General features: G+C 46.7%; 1 protein-coding gene across 1 annotated transcript; it reads right to left on the minus strand.

Moving 5' to 3' along the window:
• On the minus strand, positions 1–14,820 carry PNOC (prepronociceptin). Its single transcript, XM_022594966.3, has 3 exons — positions 14,337–14,820; positions 3,427–3,878; positions 1–82 (listed from the first exon to the last, which is right to left on the minus strand). The coding sequence occupies exons 1-2, from the start codon at positions 14,460–14,462 to the stop codon at positions 3,474–3,476; spliced, it is 531 nt and encodes a 176-aa protein (XP_022450674.1). The 5' UTR covers positions 14,463–14,820; the 3' UTR covers positions 1–82; positions 3,427–3,473.
• Between the last annotated feature and the right edge of the window lie 607 nt (positions 14,821–15,427).

Below are 15,427 nucleotides of genomic sequence, written 5' to 3' on the forward strand. Positions count from 1 at the left end.
GGCCTTGGGGAGGAAGGAATCCTGATTCCCAGTCGGCAGGTCTGGGGCTGGAGACATGCTGATTTGTGGATCACCCGGACACCTGGGGAGACAGAAATGATTACAGTGGCAAATCTGACAGTTTTTCTGACCCTTCACTTCTGTTTTCCCTAGTGCCTGAGCAATAGACAGGAGGCAAAGAAAAGCTATCATTCACATAATTAGTCCCAAAAGCAACAAGAAGGGTTTCCTGTCTCCCTCTACATACCTGCTTTCCTGTTGTCACCCGCCCCCCTCCCCGGTCTAGTGGCAGGACCAACAGAATGAAGGGAAGTCTGTGGGCTAGGGCTTCAAAGTCAGAAGGAGAGAACTGCCCAGAAGCAGTTCTCTCATCCCTGGAGTTTGGAATCTGTGTGTGGTAATTCATTTCTTCAGGCTAAAGAGAGCCCTCATTTATGGCTCTCTTTTATAATACAAGTGCTAACTTCACCAATTTCTCACCAGGAATGAATCTGCTTACTTTCCACTGTCTAGAAGTTCAAGGCCAGGGACAGCAGAAGAGAGGAGGGAAGTATAGGGCCAGGGAAAGGGAGGGTATATACCACGACCAGTTGTGCACTTTTCACAGGTCTGTCTAGAACTGGTCCTGCACCTCAGTGTCCTTCCTTTCTAGGACATCATTATGTAATAGGGAAGAACTTTTGTATCCTATTACATGTTAATCACTAAAGGGTTGTTGCCTATAAGCTTAAGTTATACATAAAGGCCCATCTCTGGGAATTCTGCTTCCCAGGTAATGAGCATTAAGCTAAAATACCTTGGTTTAGCTCACAGGAAACATCCTGACCAGGCCCACCTGTGAATGACTTCAGGGAGGAAGAAATGAACACATCCCCTCTGGAGGCTGATGGGAACCAGGAAATGTTGGACCTTACTCCCTCCCCTTTTAGTATAAAAGGAGCCTGAATTCTAACTCAGGCAAGATGGTTTGGCTCACCGTTTTCTCGGTTTGCTGGCTGCCCGAATAAAGTCATTATGCTTTGTCCCAACAACTCATCTCTCAGTTATTGGCCTGTCGTGTGGCCGAGCTTAGACCCAGTGACAATTATACTTTCTGAATAAGGTTTTGATGTTTTTTTTTAATTTTTTTGGGCGCACCGTGTGGCATGTGGGAATCTCAGTTCCCCGGCGAGGGATTGAACTCACAACCCCCTGCGTTGGAAGCGCAGAGTCTTAACCACTGAACAGCCAGAGAAGTCCCTGAACAAGGGCTCTTTATCCCGTGTGTTAGGTGGCGCCATTTCCTCCAGCCTTCTAAATATAGGTTGGTGTTGGATGTCTCAGGAGTCCAGAACAGCCTGGCAACAGGAGTCCCCCAGCCGTGGAGAAATCTCAAGCATGTGTGGGGCTGGTTGGAGTATGTATAGGCGAAGAAAGACAGGCTTAAGGGACTCATAAATACACATTTGCACTGGAACTCAGCAACCATGAATGTGTGGAAAAAAGAATGAGTGAGATGGTCACAGGAGGAGAGCAATCAATAACACCCAAATGAGCAGGTTAATATCTGCAGTGTTTCCATCAAGAACTTTACATCTTGAGCAAAGCCACAGACAGAAGCTGGTTACCAGTTATGTTTCAGTGCCGCTCAGTTGGAAGCTTAATAGATAACTAGAAAAACCAATTACCCGAATAGGGGCTCAAATAGTTTTTGTTTTGTTTTTTTAAATAAATTGATTCTTGCTAATGTGACTGATTCTGAACTGTCTTTAGGTAAAGAAAATGGTTGCAGTTCAGAGTTAGACATGTCTGCAGTGTTCCTTGAGGGTCCCTTTAAAGGAGAATATCTTTAAGATTTGAAAGAATTCAATCCATGCTAGCTCTGAAAGATTTACCGTTAGGTCCTGTGCAGGAATGGCTTAGGAAAAATAGAATGCTTGTTAAGGATCCAAGAATATGACTTCAGAAACAGTGCAGGTTAATTCAGGGCCTTCGGAGATTAGTCATTCTGCTAAAATAAACACGGCGGCCTTCGGCTCACAACTTAATACACATACCCGTATTTGGCAATGGATGTTTTGCAAACAAGCCAGCCTACCTGCAAAGCACTACGTGGGCTGCCTCCCTGCTAAAGTGTGGATGCCAAAGATTCACACGTGTATTCATATACTTTGAAAGAAGATTTTTAACAATCTGGCTACCTTTGACTTACGGGAAGCAAAATAACACAGCACGTGCAGATTTTTTCCTCTTATGCCTCCGAGTCAGGGAAAAGCCCCCACCTGGGTAACAATGTCTGGGGAAAGTTTTTGACCAACTGATTAGTTCTTTCTGTTAGGGGAAGTCTTTAGACTGTTTAAGGAAAGATATGAGATCCTGCAGATAAATCATATTCCCACACATGAATTAAGGCATATATGCTTGATGGTTGGGATTTTCTTAGATTTTCAGACAATTCCACCGTGCTGGTTCCCTGTGCCACTCAAAGTTACGTATAAGTTGATGGGCTGAGGAAAGCTAGATTGTAATGCCTGGGCAATAAATTAGCATCTCTGATGTTTATCATCTGGTCTGCATTATAGGTACATGTATAAACATGTCTATGGGGGTAAGAACATACCAGAAGGGAGAGAGGAAAAGGACAAGCAAACACAAAACAAAAATGGCACCTGGAAAGAGGCAAAAACTGAGAAGAGATGATGATCCCTTAGTCCCTCTTCCAAAAGCGACTCAGGTCACTTGGGCCAGATTCTCAAAGCCTTGCTCAGGTTCCATTGGCTGCAAAGAATCAGCCCGTCTCTGGCCAAGTGGTCAGATGGACAAGTGATGTGTGGAAGAAAGAAAAGCAGAAAAGTGTCCTGACAAGAACTGGTCCTAACTAGAACTCCTTGACTGGGGGAGATTGGGAAAGTTTAATGGTTTCCATGGAAGCCAGTCACCTTGAGATACAGGGGGGGAAGGGAAGGGACAGCTAAGCCATCTTTGAAGGTGAAATAGCAACATCACAGCCACAGAAATCAGACTCTCTGCGAATGGCTAAGCGTAGGTCCAGTTCTCCGTTCTTAGTCTCGGAGGAAAGGTGAGTGAATGGTTTCTATGGCAACCAGATAGGAGGATTGGTCCACTTAACTGTCCCCATAGAAACTAAGCTCCTGGAGAGCTACAGAGGAATTAGTTATCTCAACACACTATTATCCCCATGGTAACCAGTCTCTTAATGGTAGTGGTCAGTGTCGAGAGCACTCCCAGGAAAATCTTTGCTCCCAGAGAGAAGGTGGGCAGGTGGTAGAGAGGTGGGTTTACCTCCCAGGAGCTGAACCCCTGGAGGTGGTGTAGGGTGTGTGTATGTGTTTGGGGGCCAGCGTGCTTCCCCAGGCCAGGGAGGATGGCTAAGGCAGGGGTAGAGGAGGTTTCTTTTTGCCCCCAGCTCATTCGGGCCCCACTCACTCATGGGTTGAAGTGGACGGTACAGCTGGGAGGGGCTCCCCTTCTGGCTACGCATTACCATTCTGGTTCAGGGTGCGCCGGCGCTGGCTGGACTGCATGCTCAGGACCAGGTACTGCCTCATAAACTCACTGAACCGCTTCTGGTTGGCCAACTTCCGGGCCGACTTCCGGGCTCCGGTGAAACCCCCGAACCTCTTCTGCAGCTGCCTCTGCTCCATGCCCCCCACCTCCTCCATGCCGGGCTCTGTCCCTTTCTGAGCTTGGAAGAGGCTCCTGACACGGGGCATTCTCTTCAGATGCTGCATCTCAGAGGCTCTTGGCTGGTCAAGAGCAGCTGCCACGTGGTCTGGGTCAGCAGGGCTGAGCTGCCAGGAGCCCCTCGCCATGACCTTGGTGCACGGAGTCCAGAGAGGGCCGGAGAAAACCTTCCCTTCACACTCAAGGATGCACACCTGCAAAGATGGAGGTGGAGGAGGGAGAAAGACGAGGGACAGCTATTGGTCCAAGGCAATGAGGAGATCAAGCCCACAAGGAGATCCAGTCCTTCTGTCGTCTACTTTGGTGCCAATGCAAGTGCTCCTGAAGCACCCATTTATCAAGTACCGTGCAGCAGTTTTACATGCAGTTATTTAAGTTCGTAGAATTTCAGAATTGGAAAGAAGCAGAAAACTAGCCCGGCTCTGTCATTTCACAAAGAAAACTGGGGCTCAGGGAGGTGAGGTTAACTCACCACAGGTGACACAGCTAGTTAACAGAATGAATGCACCAAATCTGCACCGCGTTATAGCCTTCGTCAGGTTTTTGGAGCCAAACACAGCTCATCAGGGTCACCCGTAAAGAAGAATTTTATTTTGTTCTCTTATCAAGCTTAGGAGAGGCCAGATCGGTTTAAGAAACTGGGGATTTCTTAAGTATGTAGTATGTAGTATGTAGTCACGTAGTTAAATCTGCATGGTTATTTTAAGGTCACCAGGTAAAGATCAACCTTGGTGTGATTCATCTTTCACCTCACACACACTAGTCGTCACCATCAGTGCATCAGTTACAGAAAATGGTGGTCAAACAGACTTGTGGTTGCCAAGGGGGAGGGAGAGTAGGGGAGGGACGGATTGGGAGTTCAAGGTTAGTAGATGCAAACTATTACGTATAGAATGGATGGATAACAAGGTCCTACTGCATAGCACAGGGAACTGTATTCAATGTCCTGGGATAAACCATAATGGAAAAGAATATGAAAAAGAATGTATATATGTGTATAACTGAGTCACTTTGCTCTACAGCAGAAATTAACACAACATTGTAAATCAACTATACTTCAATAAAAAAATTTTTAAAAAAAGAAAATGGGGGCCAAGACCTTGGGATGTAGGCAGGTTGGGCATTCGGGGAACATCGGACACAATCCAGTAGACCCGCCAGCCCCCGAGGAACTCCTGCTGCTTCTCCGTCTCTCCAGGCATCTCCATTTCTCATCTAGACTACCAACCTGACCATGATATCTCCCACCCTCCTGACTGGTCCTGGCCTTGGCCCTTTCCTTCCACGTTCCGGTCTCCGATTAGGTCTCCTGGAAGCCTCTGCCTCCAACTTTTTTTTTTTTCCTATTTGCTGTTTTGACTTCACCCTGAATGCTCCTCTCTGTGTTTCTGGCCTTAGCCAGATGGAAACCGCCTTTCAACCTGACCTTGACGTCATGGTCAGCAGGAAGCGGCAGAGCCCTTCGTCAGACCTCGGAGTCTTTGCTTGGCTTACAGGGCATCAAGAGTTACTGCTCTGCCTGGGCAGGTGTGGGACGTGAGAAGATGTGTGTGTGCCTCATCGACCCTACCTGGGGAGCAAAAACATCCACCCAGGGCTTCCCTGGTGGCGCAGTGGTTGATAGTCCACCTGCCGTGTCTTCTATCTCCATCAAAATGTCTGACCAACACGTTAAGTACAATTTGTTAAGAATAAAGCCCACCTTCTCTTCTGGGGCAGAGGCTACCACCTGCCCATTCTGTACCCATCTCCCCTCTTCCTTACTAAGAGAGCACTTCTGGGACCTCCCTGGTGGCACAGAGGTTAAGACTCTGCTCTCCCAATACAGAGGTCATGAGTTCGATCCCTGGTCGGGGAACTAAGATCCCACATGCATGCCGCAACTAAGAGTTCGCATGCCACAACAAAGGAGCCTGCCTGCTGCAACTAAGACCAGGTGCAACCAAATAAATAAATAAATATTTTTTTTAAAAAAAGAGAGAGAACACTTGTTTTCTTCCTGAAGGCCACATATATGTTTCCCAACCTCCTTTGTAGCTGCAGAGTGCTAACCACTGGACCACCAGGAAAGTCCCTCAGTCTTATTTCTGAATCTTCCTCTCAACACCCCTCATTGCTTCAGGCATATGAGGTTGCTCTTAGTGCCTCAAACACAGCGAGCTCCCTCGCCTTCCCCACATGTCTTTTCTCACTCTGTTCCTTCTGATGGAATAACCTCCTTCCATCTATCCTTTGGGGCCAGCCAGGCTACAGAGCTACTCCTCAATGACACCTGCTTCTGGCTCCCCGGCTGGAATTGCTCTCTCCTGCTTCTGTGCTCCCACAGAACTTTGTTTTCCACTTGTGGAAATTTGAATGCTTAGTATAATTGTAACACCTTACAAGACAGAATATGACAAGTTAGGGACCACATCTTACTCATGGAGGAATCTTCTCCATCCAGTAAATAGGAGGGTTTCAAGTAGAGGTTTGTTACCCTGAGCTGTATTAATAAAGAATTCACTTTATATTTAGCTAAGCGTGACAAAGGGAAAACTTAAAAAAAAAAAAAAAAAAAAGAAAAGAAAAAAGATGAGAAAGGGAGTCACTGGAAGAACAGGAGTTGTAGCTAGTTGCAACCAGACTCGAACTCCTCTGGCATTTAGCACATGCTTCTGATGTAGTGCTTGTCACCCTGTTGCAGCTCTTTGTCTTGTCTGTCCCATTAGACCAGGGTTTTTCACCTTTTTTTGGGTCATGGGCTCTTTTGAGAATCTAATTATTCTCCATAAGGGATTCCCTCCCTTTCACTGTATAACTGCACATTCATGTCACATTTGCGTATAATTTTAGGGGGTTCATACATCTTCTAAAGCCTAGCCATGGACAGGCATCCGTGGACTCCAGGCTTAGGACCTCTTCACTTGGCTGCTAGCTGTGCTGTAGGGAGAACGTGTATGCATTCCAGGCATCTCATAGCTGGAGTACAAAGTGGAGTCCATAGTGAGGATGTGAAATGAAGAGAAACAAGAGGAGGAAGAGGGGTTCTGCAGCTGAGGTCGCCCAATGGTCACACTGGGAGATGCCTCAACTCTTCCTGGGCATCATCAAGGCATTGCATAGACTCCTTGGGCACCACCTGGTCCAATGGGTCCTACACCTGGGTGTGAATCTGAATCATCTGTAGAACTTTTTAAAACACAGAATTTCATAACCCAGTTAAATCTCTGAGGAATAGAACCAGGGTTTAAAGCTTATTTTTACAAAGCTCAGGTAACTGTGAGATTTGCCCAGGTTTGGAAACGACCAGTGTGGTCCATGTTCGCATGTTATAATGAGGTTCAGTAATGGGTCCAAAACTACATGGTGAAATAACAGTATAACCTGAACAGAACTCCAATGTTTGAAGTCCCAACCCAGGACACCTCCTAGTCAGCGACTTCTCTGTGCTTGCAATATGAATTGGTGGAAACTAATGGGAAAATAAGGATTCTATGAGACCAAAAAGTAAGGTTCTGATGGGGAAATTGCTCATTTTCTGCTGGACCAGAGAGAAGAAAGAGGCGGTACCCAGTGGGAGTGTTACTGTTACTCTCCTTCACTGGTAAGGTTTCCAAGGAACACCTTTGCCCAGACCACCTGCTGGCCAGAGGTGCTGAGATTGGCCCCTACTGATACACAAGATTTTTTCGAGCATGTCTTTTCCATTTAGAGTTTCCTCAGAGATGCTGACAACTCAGTGAGATACATAGAGAAACCAGTTTTTCACACCCACAAACTCACTGGGTAAGAAAGAATGATGGGCAAATTCCATAGATGGGGAGGGTGGACTCTAGAACAATGGAGCTGCAGACCTGAGTGGTCTTTATGAACCCCTACTGGGGTTTGTTAGAATGCAAATTCTTAATCTATACCCCTGGAGATTCTGATGCAGTAGGCTGAGGGTGGGGTCCAGGAATTTGCATTTTCAAGCATCCCAGGCGATTCTGAGGCTGGGTTACACTTTGAGAAACCCTGCTTTGGAACTGGCTCTGAGGAGGAAGAAACCATCATGGAACATGGTGGTTGGGGACTCCTTTAGAGAGTCACTTGGGTCTGCACTACGCCTGCTCCTGAAACACTTTGAAGGAAACTGAGTAGAACCAATTTGTAGTTTGTTCTTTTAGATCATCATCCTATTGGGTTATTGCTCTACAGCAGTGGGTCTCAGTTGGGAGCCATTTTGCCCCCCAGGGGACATTTGGCAATGTCTGGAGACACATTTTGTTGTCACACAGTGGGTGGGAGCAGGGATGCTACTGCTATCCAGTGAGTAGAGGTCAGCTGTTACTGAACACAAGATTGTGTGCCCGACACACAGTGACGCCAGACAAACCGAAACACTGGAGTCTGGAACAGAGAAAGGTTTATTGCAGGGCCAAGCAAGGAGAACAGGTGGCTCATGTTCAAAAATCCCAAACCCCCTGATGGTTTTCGGGGAGAAGTTTTTAAGAGGCAAGATTTGGGGTGAAGGCTGCAGGGTGTGTGACTTTGTTCTGATGTGTTGGTGGTGAGGTTTTTAATAGGCAAGATTTGGGGTGAAGGCTGCAGGGTGTGTGACTTTGTTCTGATGTGTTGGTGGTGAGGTAACAGGTGCTCCAGGAATCTTGTGCTCAGCCTGGAGTTACCATCCTCCTAAGGATGAGGGCCTTAGTTCCCACAGAAGAACACAGAGGTATTGTTATATGTATCCCTTGAGGAGGAACCCTGCCCCAAGTCTGCACTATTGTTTGATTGCTCCTCCCTTGCCCCTGATTAACAACTGTTTGAACCTACCCTTTGGAACTCAGGGAAAGTTCTGGAGGCTGGATGAAGCCTATTTCCCACAAAAAAAGAAACGGGGGACACAGAAAGGATTTGTACCCAGGAGGGTCCCACAGAGTCCTGCTCTGTTTCACAGGGACACTAGCAAACATCCTACAATGCATAGGACAGCCCCCTCCTCCCCAACAAATAATTATCCAGCCTAATATATCTACAGTGATGAGTCTGAGAAACCCTATACTACAGAGTCAAGGAGATAACAGGAAAGCATAGGTAGCACTGGGAAAGCCAGTAGAAGTGAAACAGGAGGGAAGGGAGCAGGGCATAACCTCTCAAAGAATGACACAGCCCTAGAATATATGACATAAACAGGTTAGAACCAACTAGGTCCTAGACGGTGGAAGATTCGACTTCCAGTGGAACGTTGAGCCTCATTACACACTCACTGTAATACATTAACATCTAAATGACACACCTACAGGTGCCATGACAGTTCCAGGGCTGACCGTAAAAGGTCAAAAAGTGGGTGGTGGTCCAATTCCTGGACGTCTCCTCCCCCTCTGCAAAAATAGTTGGAATAATTCTCCCCTTCATTAGCCTGTGAAATTACCCAGCCCACAAAAACTAACCACCCCATATTTCGGGGCCTCTCTCCTTATGAGATGGCTCACAATCTGTCTGTGGAGTGTGTTTCTCCCAGGGCCGTTCTCACCTTTTGAGATGGACTGCATTCTGTCTATGGAATGTGTATCTCTCTAAATAAATCCACTTCCTACCTTTCACTTTGTCTTTTACTGAATTCTTTCTGTGATGAGACATAAAGAATCTGAGTTTCATTAAGTCCTGAGACCAGGTGTGTGATCTCAATTAAAAGACCGTGGGTTCCAGTCCCAGCCCCAGTGTTTCAAGTCCCAATCTGAGTTGTGCGGTTTCAGAAGTGTAGAAGTGTAGAGGTGAAATGGACCTTTGGAGCACACTCGGTGGGATCCTCACAGAATAGGAGCCTCAAAGTGCTTGCTGTATCGTTCTGCTCCGTCCATTTACAGAAACAGGTGGAAGCTGTTAAGCCCAGAGGCTATCAGATCTCCTGTGAGCCCCTGAGTTTCTAAGCCCAGATGGTAATTAGGTTGTGTGTCAATCAGAGAAAATGAAATTCTACCATCAAACCAGATGCAGAGCCCACACCGAGACTCAACATACTATTAGATGAATTAGGTACTAACAAAATTGTCTCAATTCTTGATTTAGGAGAAGGTTTTGGGCAAAAATGAGGAATCCAAATTCGCGACAGCATTTGTAGCACCAGATGGGCATATGAGCTTAATGCCTAAACTCTCTGGTCTGAGGGACCCACCAGCTTCTTTCCAGAGATGGGTTAATGGCCCGTTAAGTGAGCTGGACACATTTTCACAGCCCACACTGATGACATTGCTATATTAAGCCACAGTGCCAAGGAGCATCTGGAAAGTCCCAGATTGGTGCCAAATTGATCTGTAAAGCTGGGCTTGGGAGGAAACTGAGCAAAAGGCCATTTGGATGTCTGGGATCGAAGATTAGGGAAACAGGCCCACGAGCCCATTGGAAGGAAAAGAAGCAGCTCCTTGAGTTTGTCACGTTTCTGCCACTAAGGAATCCAACCACTTCTGACAGAGAGACATTTGAGATCTATTTGCTTTAGGAGGTTCTGCCAGAATACCTGAGGGCCAACGCAAGCAGGCCAGCAGAGGGATAGTACAAAAGAAAAACTTATTAGGAACTCCGACTGCAAGTCAACGATTAAGAATTTCCACGTAATGAAGACAAACTACTAGCAGAAGGTAGTTTCTTCTGCTTTTAATAGAGTTTTAGGGAATTTAAATAAATTTCCCCAGACCTTTCTTGGGAGTCACCTTCTTCTTTGTCTCTGAAACAACTCAGTGAATCTAGTTTTTTTCTTCTTAAGCTGATGGTGTAAGTACCATTCACAGTTCAGCTGAAAGCCCAGGACATTGCAATGGTTTGGGGGGGTGTGAATCATTTACTGACCAAAATGATAGCCTACCAAAAAGACAACCATACTTGGACCATTGCCCTGGAATGAGAAATAAAGAAATTTTTGATGAAGCCAAGGGTCCATAGGGTCCTGGGAATAGGTCAGGATTACACCGTTTGGTGGAGGGATTGGGGAGCTGACCCTTGCCTAAGTATCTGAGTCCCCCATCATTCACAGAGTGGATATACTCAAGGGTTGAAAGATTTGGAAATGAGATGTGGTTGCCTCAATTCTAGGCATCTCATAAAACTTTAAAAAAAATAGGTTAAAAGTGAATACAAGCTAGAAACCAAACAGTCAGGCGGCCAGGTCCTCTGGGGGTCAGCAGGCACTGGTAGGGATTATCCCTCACTGTGAGGCTAGAACTGGCCATTTTCTGAGTGTTGTCTGGACCCCAGAGATTGAAGATGCTATGAAGAAATGGAAACAGGCTCCAATTTCTTTACTGGCTTTGAAAGACACCAGTGTAAAAACTGTGCAGTGCCTGCACCTATTAGGAGACTAAAGGTCTTGCAATTTTACAATTTCCATGGGACCTCTTAACTGAGTACTGCTCTGTGGCACACACTGCAATATGCTGGGGATACCCAGAATAATCAGCAAAGAAAGCTCATACCTGGTGGTGAGAGACCAGCCGATGCAAGTTATCATCAGAGAGCAAAGGAGCTAGGGGCTGGCTCAATTGGGGCCAGGTGGAGAGTCAGCAAAGATTCTCCTAAGAGGTGGAACCTAACCTGGGTTTTGAAGAATGAGTAGGATTTATTGGCTGGGGGAGGAGGGAGAGCCATGAGCAAGATAGCAGGTCAGGTTCGTGGAGCCGTGGAAAGGGAAGGGAAGCCTGGATTTCCCGGAAACTATGGAAAGTGATGGAAGCCCAGCAGAGAGGAGGTGAGGGGTGTACCTTTGGGCGTTACCTGCTGTCTGGGGTAGAGCGGACGGCCTGGAAAGTGGATGCGGCATCTCAGAAGGAGGTAAGAAGCAGGGAATCTTGGCGATTGCTTATGTTCAGGGGGCAGGAAAAGGAACAGGACCGCAACAGGAGGCAGAAAAGGAAGAGTCATAGTGGGGAAGAGAGCCGGGTTCACCCAGAGGGGACGAGGAGAGGAAGCCTGCACATCTGCTGGGGGTTCTGTGGTTAGGAGCTGCTGGTGACCTCCGAGAGCAGCTAAGGAGTGAGGCAGAGGCAAGGGGCTCGAAGTCACAAGTGTAGATACTCTTTCAAAAACATGACAAAACGAGGGAAGGAAAGAGCAAGTGGGAGAGGGGAAAAAGGAGAAACTCCCAGCAGGAAAATCAGTGGTACAAAGGAAGAAGGAAGGAAGGGCAGGAGGACAGATCCTGAGATGGCAATAAGGAGGCTGGAGAGAATCTGTCCCTGGTGGCCTCTGTTGTCTCAGAACAGGGCTCCCAAGGTCAAGGTGTCCCGGCAGTGGGAGAATCATAGCGCTTCCCAGTCAGGTGCGATGTTTGTTACAAACAAATCACCTAAATCCATGAATGCTTTACTTTGTAAAAAATAAATTAGAGCAGACTTAGGGTTATCCTTACAGTTGAGGTCCTAACACTTTTTTTTTCTATTGTGAAATACACGTATCATCAAATTTAGCGTTTGAACCCTTTTTAAGTGTACAGCTCAGTGGTATTAAGTATTGATATATTCACATTGTTGTCCTACCATCACCTCCCCCAACCATCTCTAGAACTTTTTCCTTTCCCCAAACTGAAACTTTGTACGGGTTAAACACTAACTCCCCTTTCCTCTTTCCCCAGCCCTTGGCAACCCCCATTCTACCTTCTGTTTCTGCGAATCAGACTACTCTAGGAACCTAAGGTAAGTGGAATCATACAGCGTTTGTCCTTTTGTGATTGGCTTATTTCACTCAGCATACATCTTCAGGGCTCATCCATGCCGTAACATGTGTCACAATTCCCTTCCTTTTTAAAGCTGAATAATATTCAGCTGTATGCATAGACCATATTTTCTTTATCCATTCATCTCTCGATGGTCGGTTGAGTCATTTCTACCTTTTGACTCTTGTGAGTAATGCTGTTATGAACATGGATGTACGAATATCTGTTCGAGTCCTAATGCTTTTTTGAGTGGGAGATAAAGGGTTGCAGTTAAAGCTCGTGATTCAGGAATTGTTCACAACTTTCAGTCTTGTCTAGGCTGCAACCTCAGAGCCTTAAAAGTGTGGCGATTATGAGATTATTGCTTAATCAACTCCTTCACTGGTTTACGTGTAAACTAGTTGTCTGCTCTGTTTACTAAGACCAAGGGAAAGGTTTGGTTTTGGGTGAAATTTTAAGCCTCTCTGGGTTGCACAGAAAAGGCAGGTGGGCCTTCTGTGTTCTAGTCAAACTCAGCTTTTCTCAGTTCCTTAATTGCCGCTCCAGTCCCCTGAAAGGCATTTGCACGTGTGCCCCCTTCCCCTCCCCCACGCCTCCCTCCATTACCTGGGCACCTGGGGCTCTCCCTCCCTGCCTCTTCACCTCAGATCTTCTTTCGGTTTCCTTAAAGACTTAGTTCCTCCAAAAGCCCCCTCTGCCCCTCTAGACTAGGTTGGGGTCCCCTGTTCTTGCTTCCCCGGGGCTCAGTAATTACGCTCATGGAGGGATTGGGGGTTCTTCTCTCCCACCAGTTGCAAAAGCCATCCATCCGCTCACCTCAGGGCCCTTGGCCTAGTTCAGTGCTCAGCACATAGTAGGTGCTCAGGAAACCCATGATGGCTGAATGAGGAGGATGGATGAACTTTGAATGGGTTCTCTGGGGATGCGCTTCATGATTCGGTGGTTATTACTGTTCAGAAAAACAGACTTGGAAACCACTGAGCTGGCATAGGAGGAGCTTGGTGTTTGGGTGCGTCGGGGGCCGTGTCTGCTCACGTTAGGGTGTTATCCCAGCGTGAGTACTTGGTTCCTATATTTGTACACTTGCCTTAAGGAACAGTAGGCGAAAGTTTGTTCTTAAAGGTTGAGGAGTTTCAAACATGGCATCTTTTGAAAAGAGTTTACTTGACTACAAAGAAAAAGTAATTGAGTTATATTGGATTTAATAGGAGAGGAATAACTAAACTATAATGAAAGCAGTTGACAAAGCAGCTTACTTAGTAAAAAGAAATTTAGTGCTCAAATCAAAATTTAAAATACGAGAGAGCATTTAGGTGTTCATTGTAGAACTGTCTATAATATCAAAACTGAAGGGCAACATACATGTTCAACAGGAGGGGATTGGTTAAGCAAAGTATACTGTATTCATGGGAAGAAGTAATTTCAAATAATGTTAGTAACGGGAAAATTATCCTTGTGTAACATAGCAAGTGAAAAAACTAGGATTCTTTCTCTGGTGGGATTAAAGGTGATTTAAATTTTTTTTTTTTATAGTTTTTGGAAATTTTCAAATTCTCTAGAATGAGTATGCATTATTTTTTTATTTTTATTTTTTTGTGGTACGCGGGCCTCTCACTGTTGCGGCCTCTCCTGTTGCGGAGCACAGGCTCCGGACGCGCAGGCTCAGCGGCCATGGCCCACGGGCCCAGCCGCTCCGCGGCATGTGGGATCCTCCCGGCCCGGGGCACGAACCCATGTCCCCTGCATCGGCAGGCGGACTCTCAACCACTGTGCCACCAGGGAAGCCCAGTATGCATTATTTTAATGATGGGAACAAAATGGCAGCATGGGTGGGTCTTTATATGAACGTGGTAAAGTGGAAAGATGACAGGGTTTGCTTTCAGAAGATGCTCAAGTTCACATCTGTTTCCTACAGACCGTCTGACACTAGGAGAGTCACGTGACCTTGGGGGGAGGGAGGGGAAGACAGGCCTGCTCCTGGACCTACCTCAAGGTTGAAGCTGTTAAGAGCGGGGCGGAGCTTCTCTCTGCAGGCCATACAGTCCTTCTGACAGCTGCTGGACACGCTGGAGAAGAGGCTGAGAAGCAGGAGGTCACAAAACAGGATTTTCATGGTGCAGGAGCTGGAAGCAGGATGCTAAAACACAAGTGAGGGCGGGTGGCAATTAGCACAGCCCTTCTGTGGGGGCCAGTAGGGGCTGGAGACCCTCACACAGGGGATGCGGGAAAGACACTCTTCTGAGGGGACAGTGCCGCTGGGCCTGAGATTCCACCTCCCAGGAGGGAGTGGACTGTTGAGAGCACAGGTGGCCCAGGCCTGTCTGCCAGGCATAATGTTCATGCAGGGCTGGTGTCTGGGCTCCTGGGGGGAGCACCCCTGCGGTTCCTGCCACTCAGCTGACCTCCACGTGCACGAACCCTTCCAGGGAGCTAAAGGCCTCACTTTGCAACTTACCAGTGTACGGCCTGAAGACAACCTCTCCCAGCCTCAGTTTTCATAACTCTAAAAGGGGAATAGTGGTACCCACCTTGTCCCAGGGCTATTGCAAAGATTAGACCCATAAGGGACGTTTTGCAAAGTGTGGTGATGAGTGAGATGTGTAAAATAGATTTATGTGTGACCGATCCTCCCCAGACTCCCCTGCCTCTGCCAGGAATGCCCCGAGGCCCAGAATTCACTCTTCCAGGAGGGTTCTGCTAGGTTCCTTGTCTGTTTCTCCTGCTAGACGTGAGCCAGCTTCCTGAGCACAGAGCTAATATGTTCACCTTGCTAATCCGTGCAAAGCACAAGATGAGGCTTTGCAGAACCAGGCTTTGGAGTTATCTATTGAAAAATGAACAAAGAGGGACTTCCCTGGTGGTTCAGTGGTTAAGACTTTGCCTTCCAATGCAGGGGATGTGGGTTCGATCCCTAGTCGGGGAGTCAAGATCCCACATAGGTCACAGCCAAAAAACCAAAACATAAAACAGAAGCAATATTGTAACAACTTCAATAAAGACTTTAAAAATGGTCCACATCAAAAAAAATCTTAAAAAAAAAATGAACAAAGGGACTATTCTAAGGTAATAGCTCTACTG

This window comes from Delphinapterus leucas, chromosome 6 (assembly GCF_059928025.1).
Source record: "Delphinapterus leucas isolate spDelLeu-1000000601 "Yukka" chromosome 6, BTC_Dleu_Yukka2, whole genome shotgun sequence".
Taxonomy (NCBI): Eukaryota; Metazoa; Chordata; class Mammalia; order Artiodactyla; family Monodontidae; genus Delphinapterus; species Delphinapterus leucas.

Excerpts from the sequence above, each read along its gene's own strand:
- PNOC (XM_022594966.3), bottom strand. The coding sequence starts at position 14,462 with ATGAAAATCCTGTTTTGTGACCTCCTGCTTCTCAGCCTCTTCTCCAGC. Across the intron at positions 3,879-14,336 it reads TTAACAGCTTCAACCTTGAG|GTGTGCATCCTTGAGTGTGA; the intron begins GTAGGTCCAGGA and ends CCATCTTTGCAG.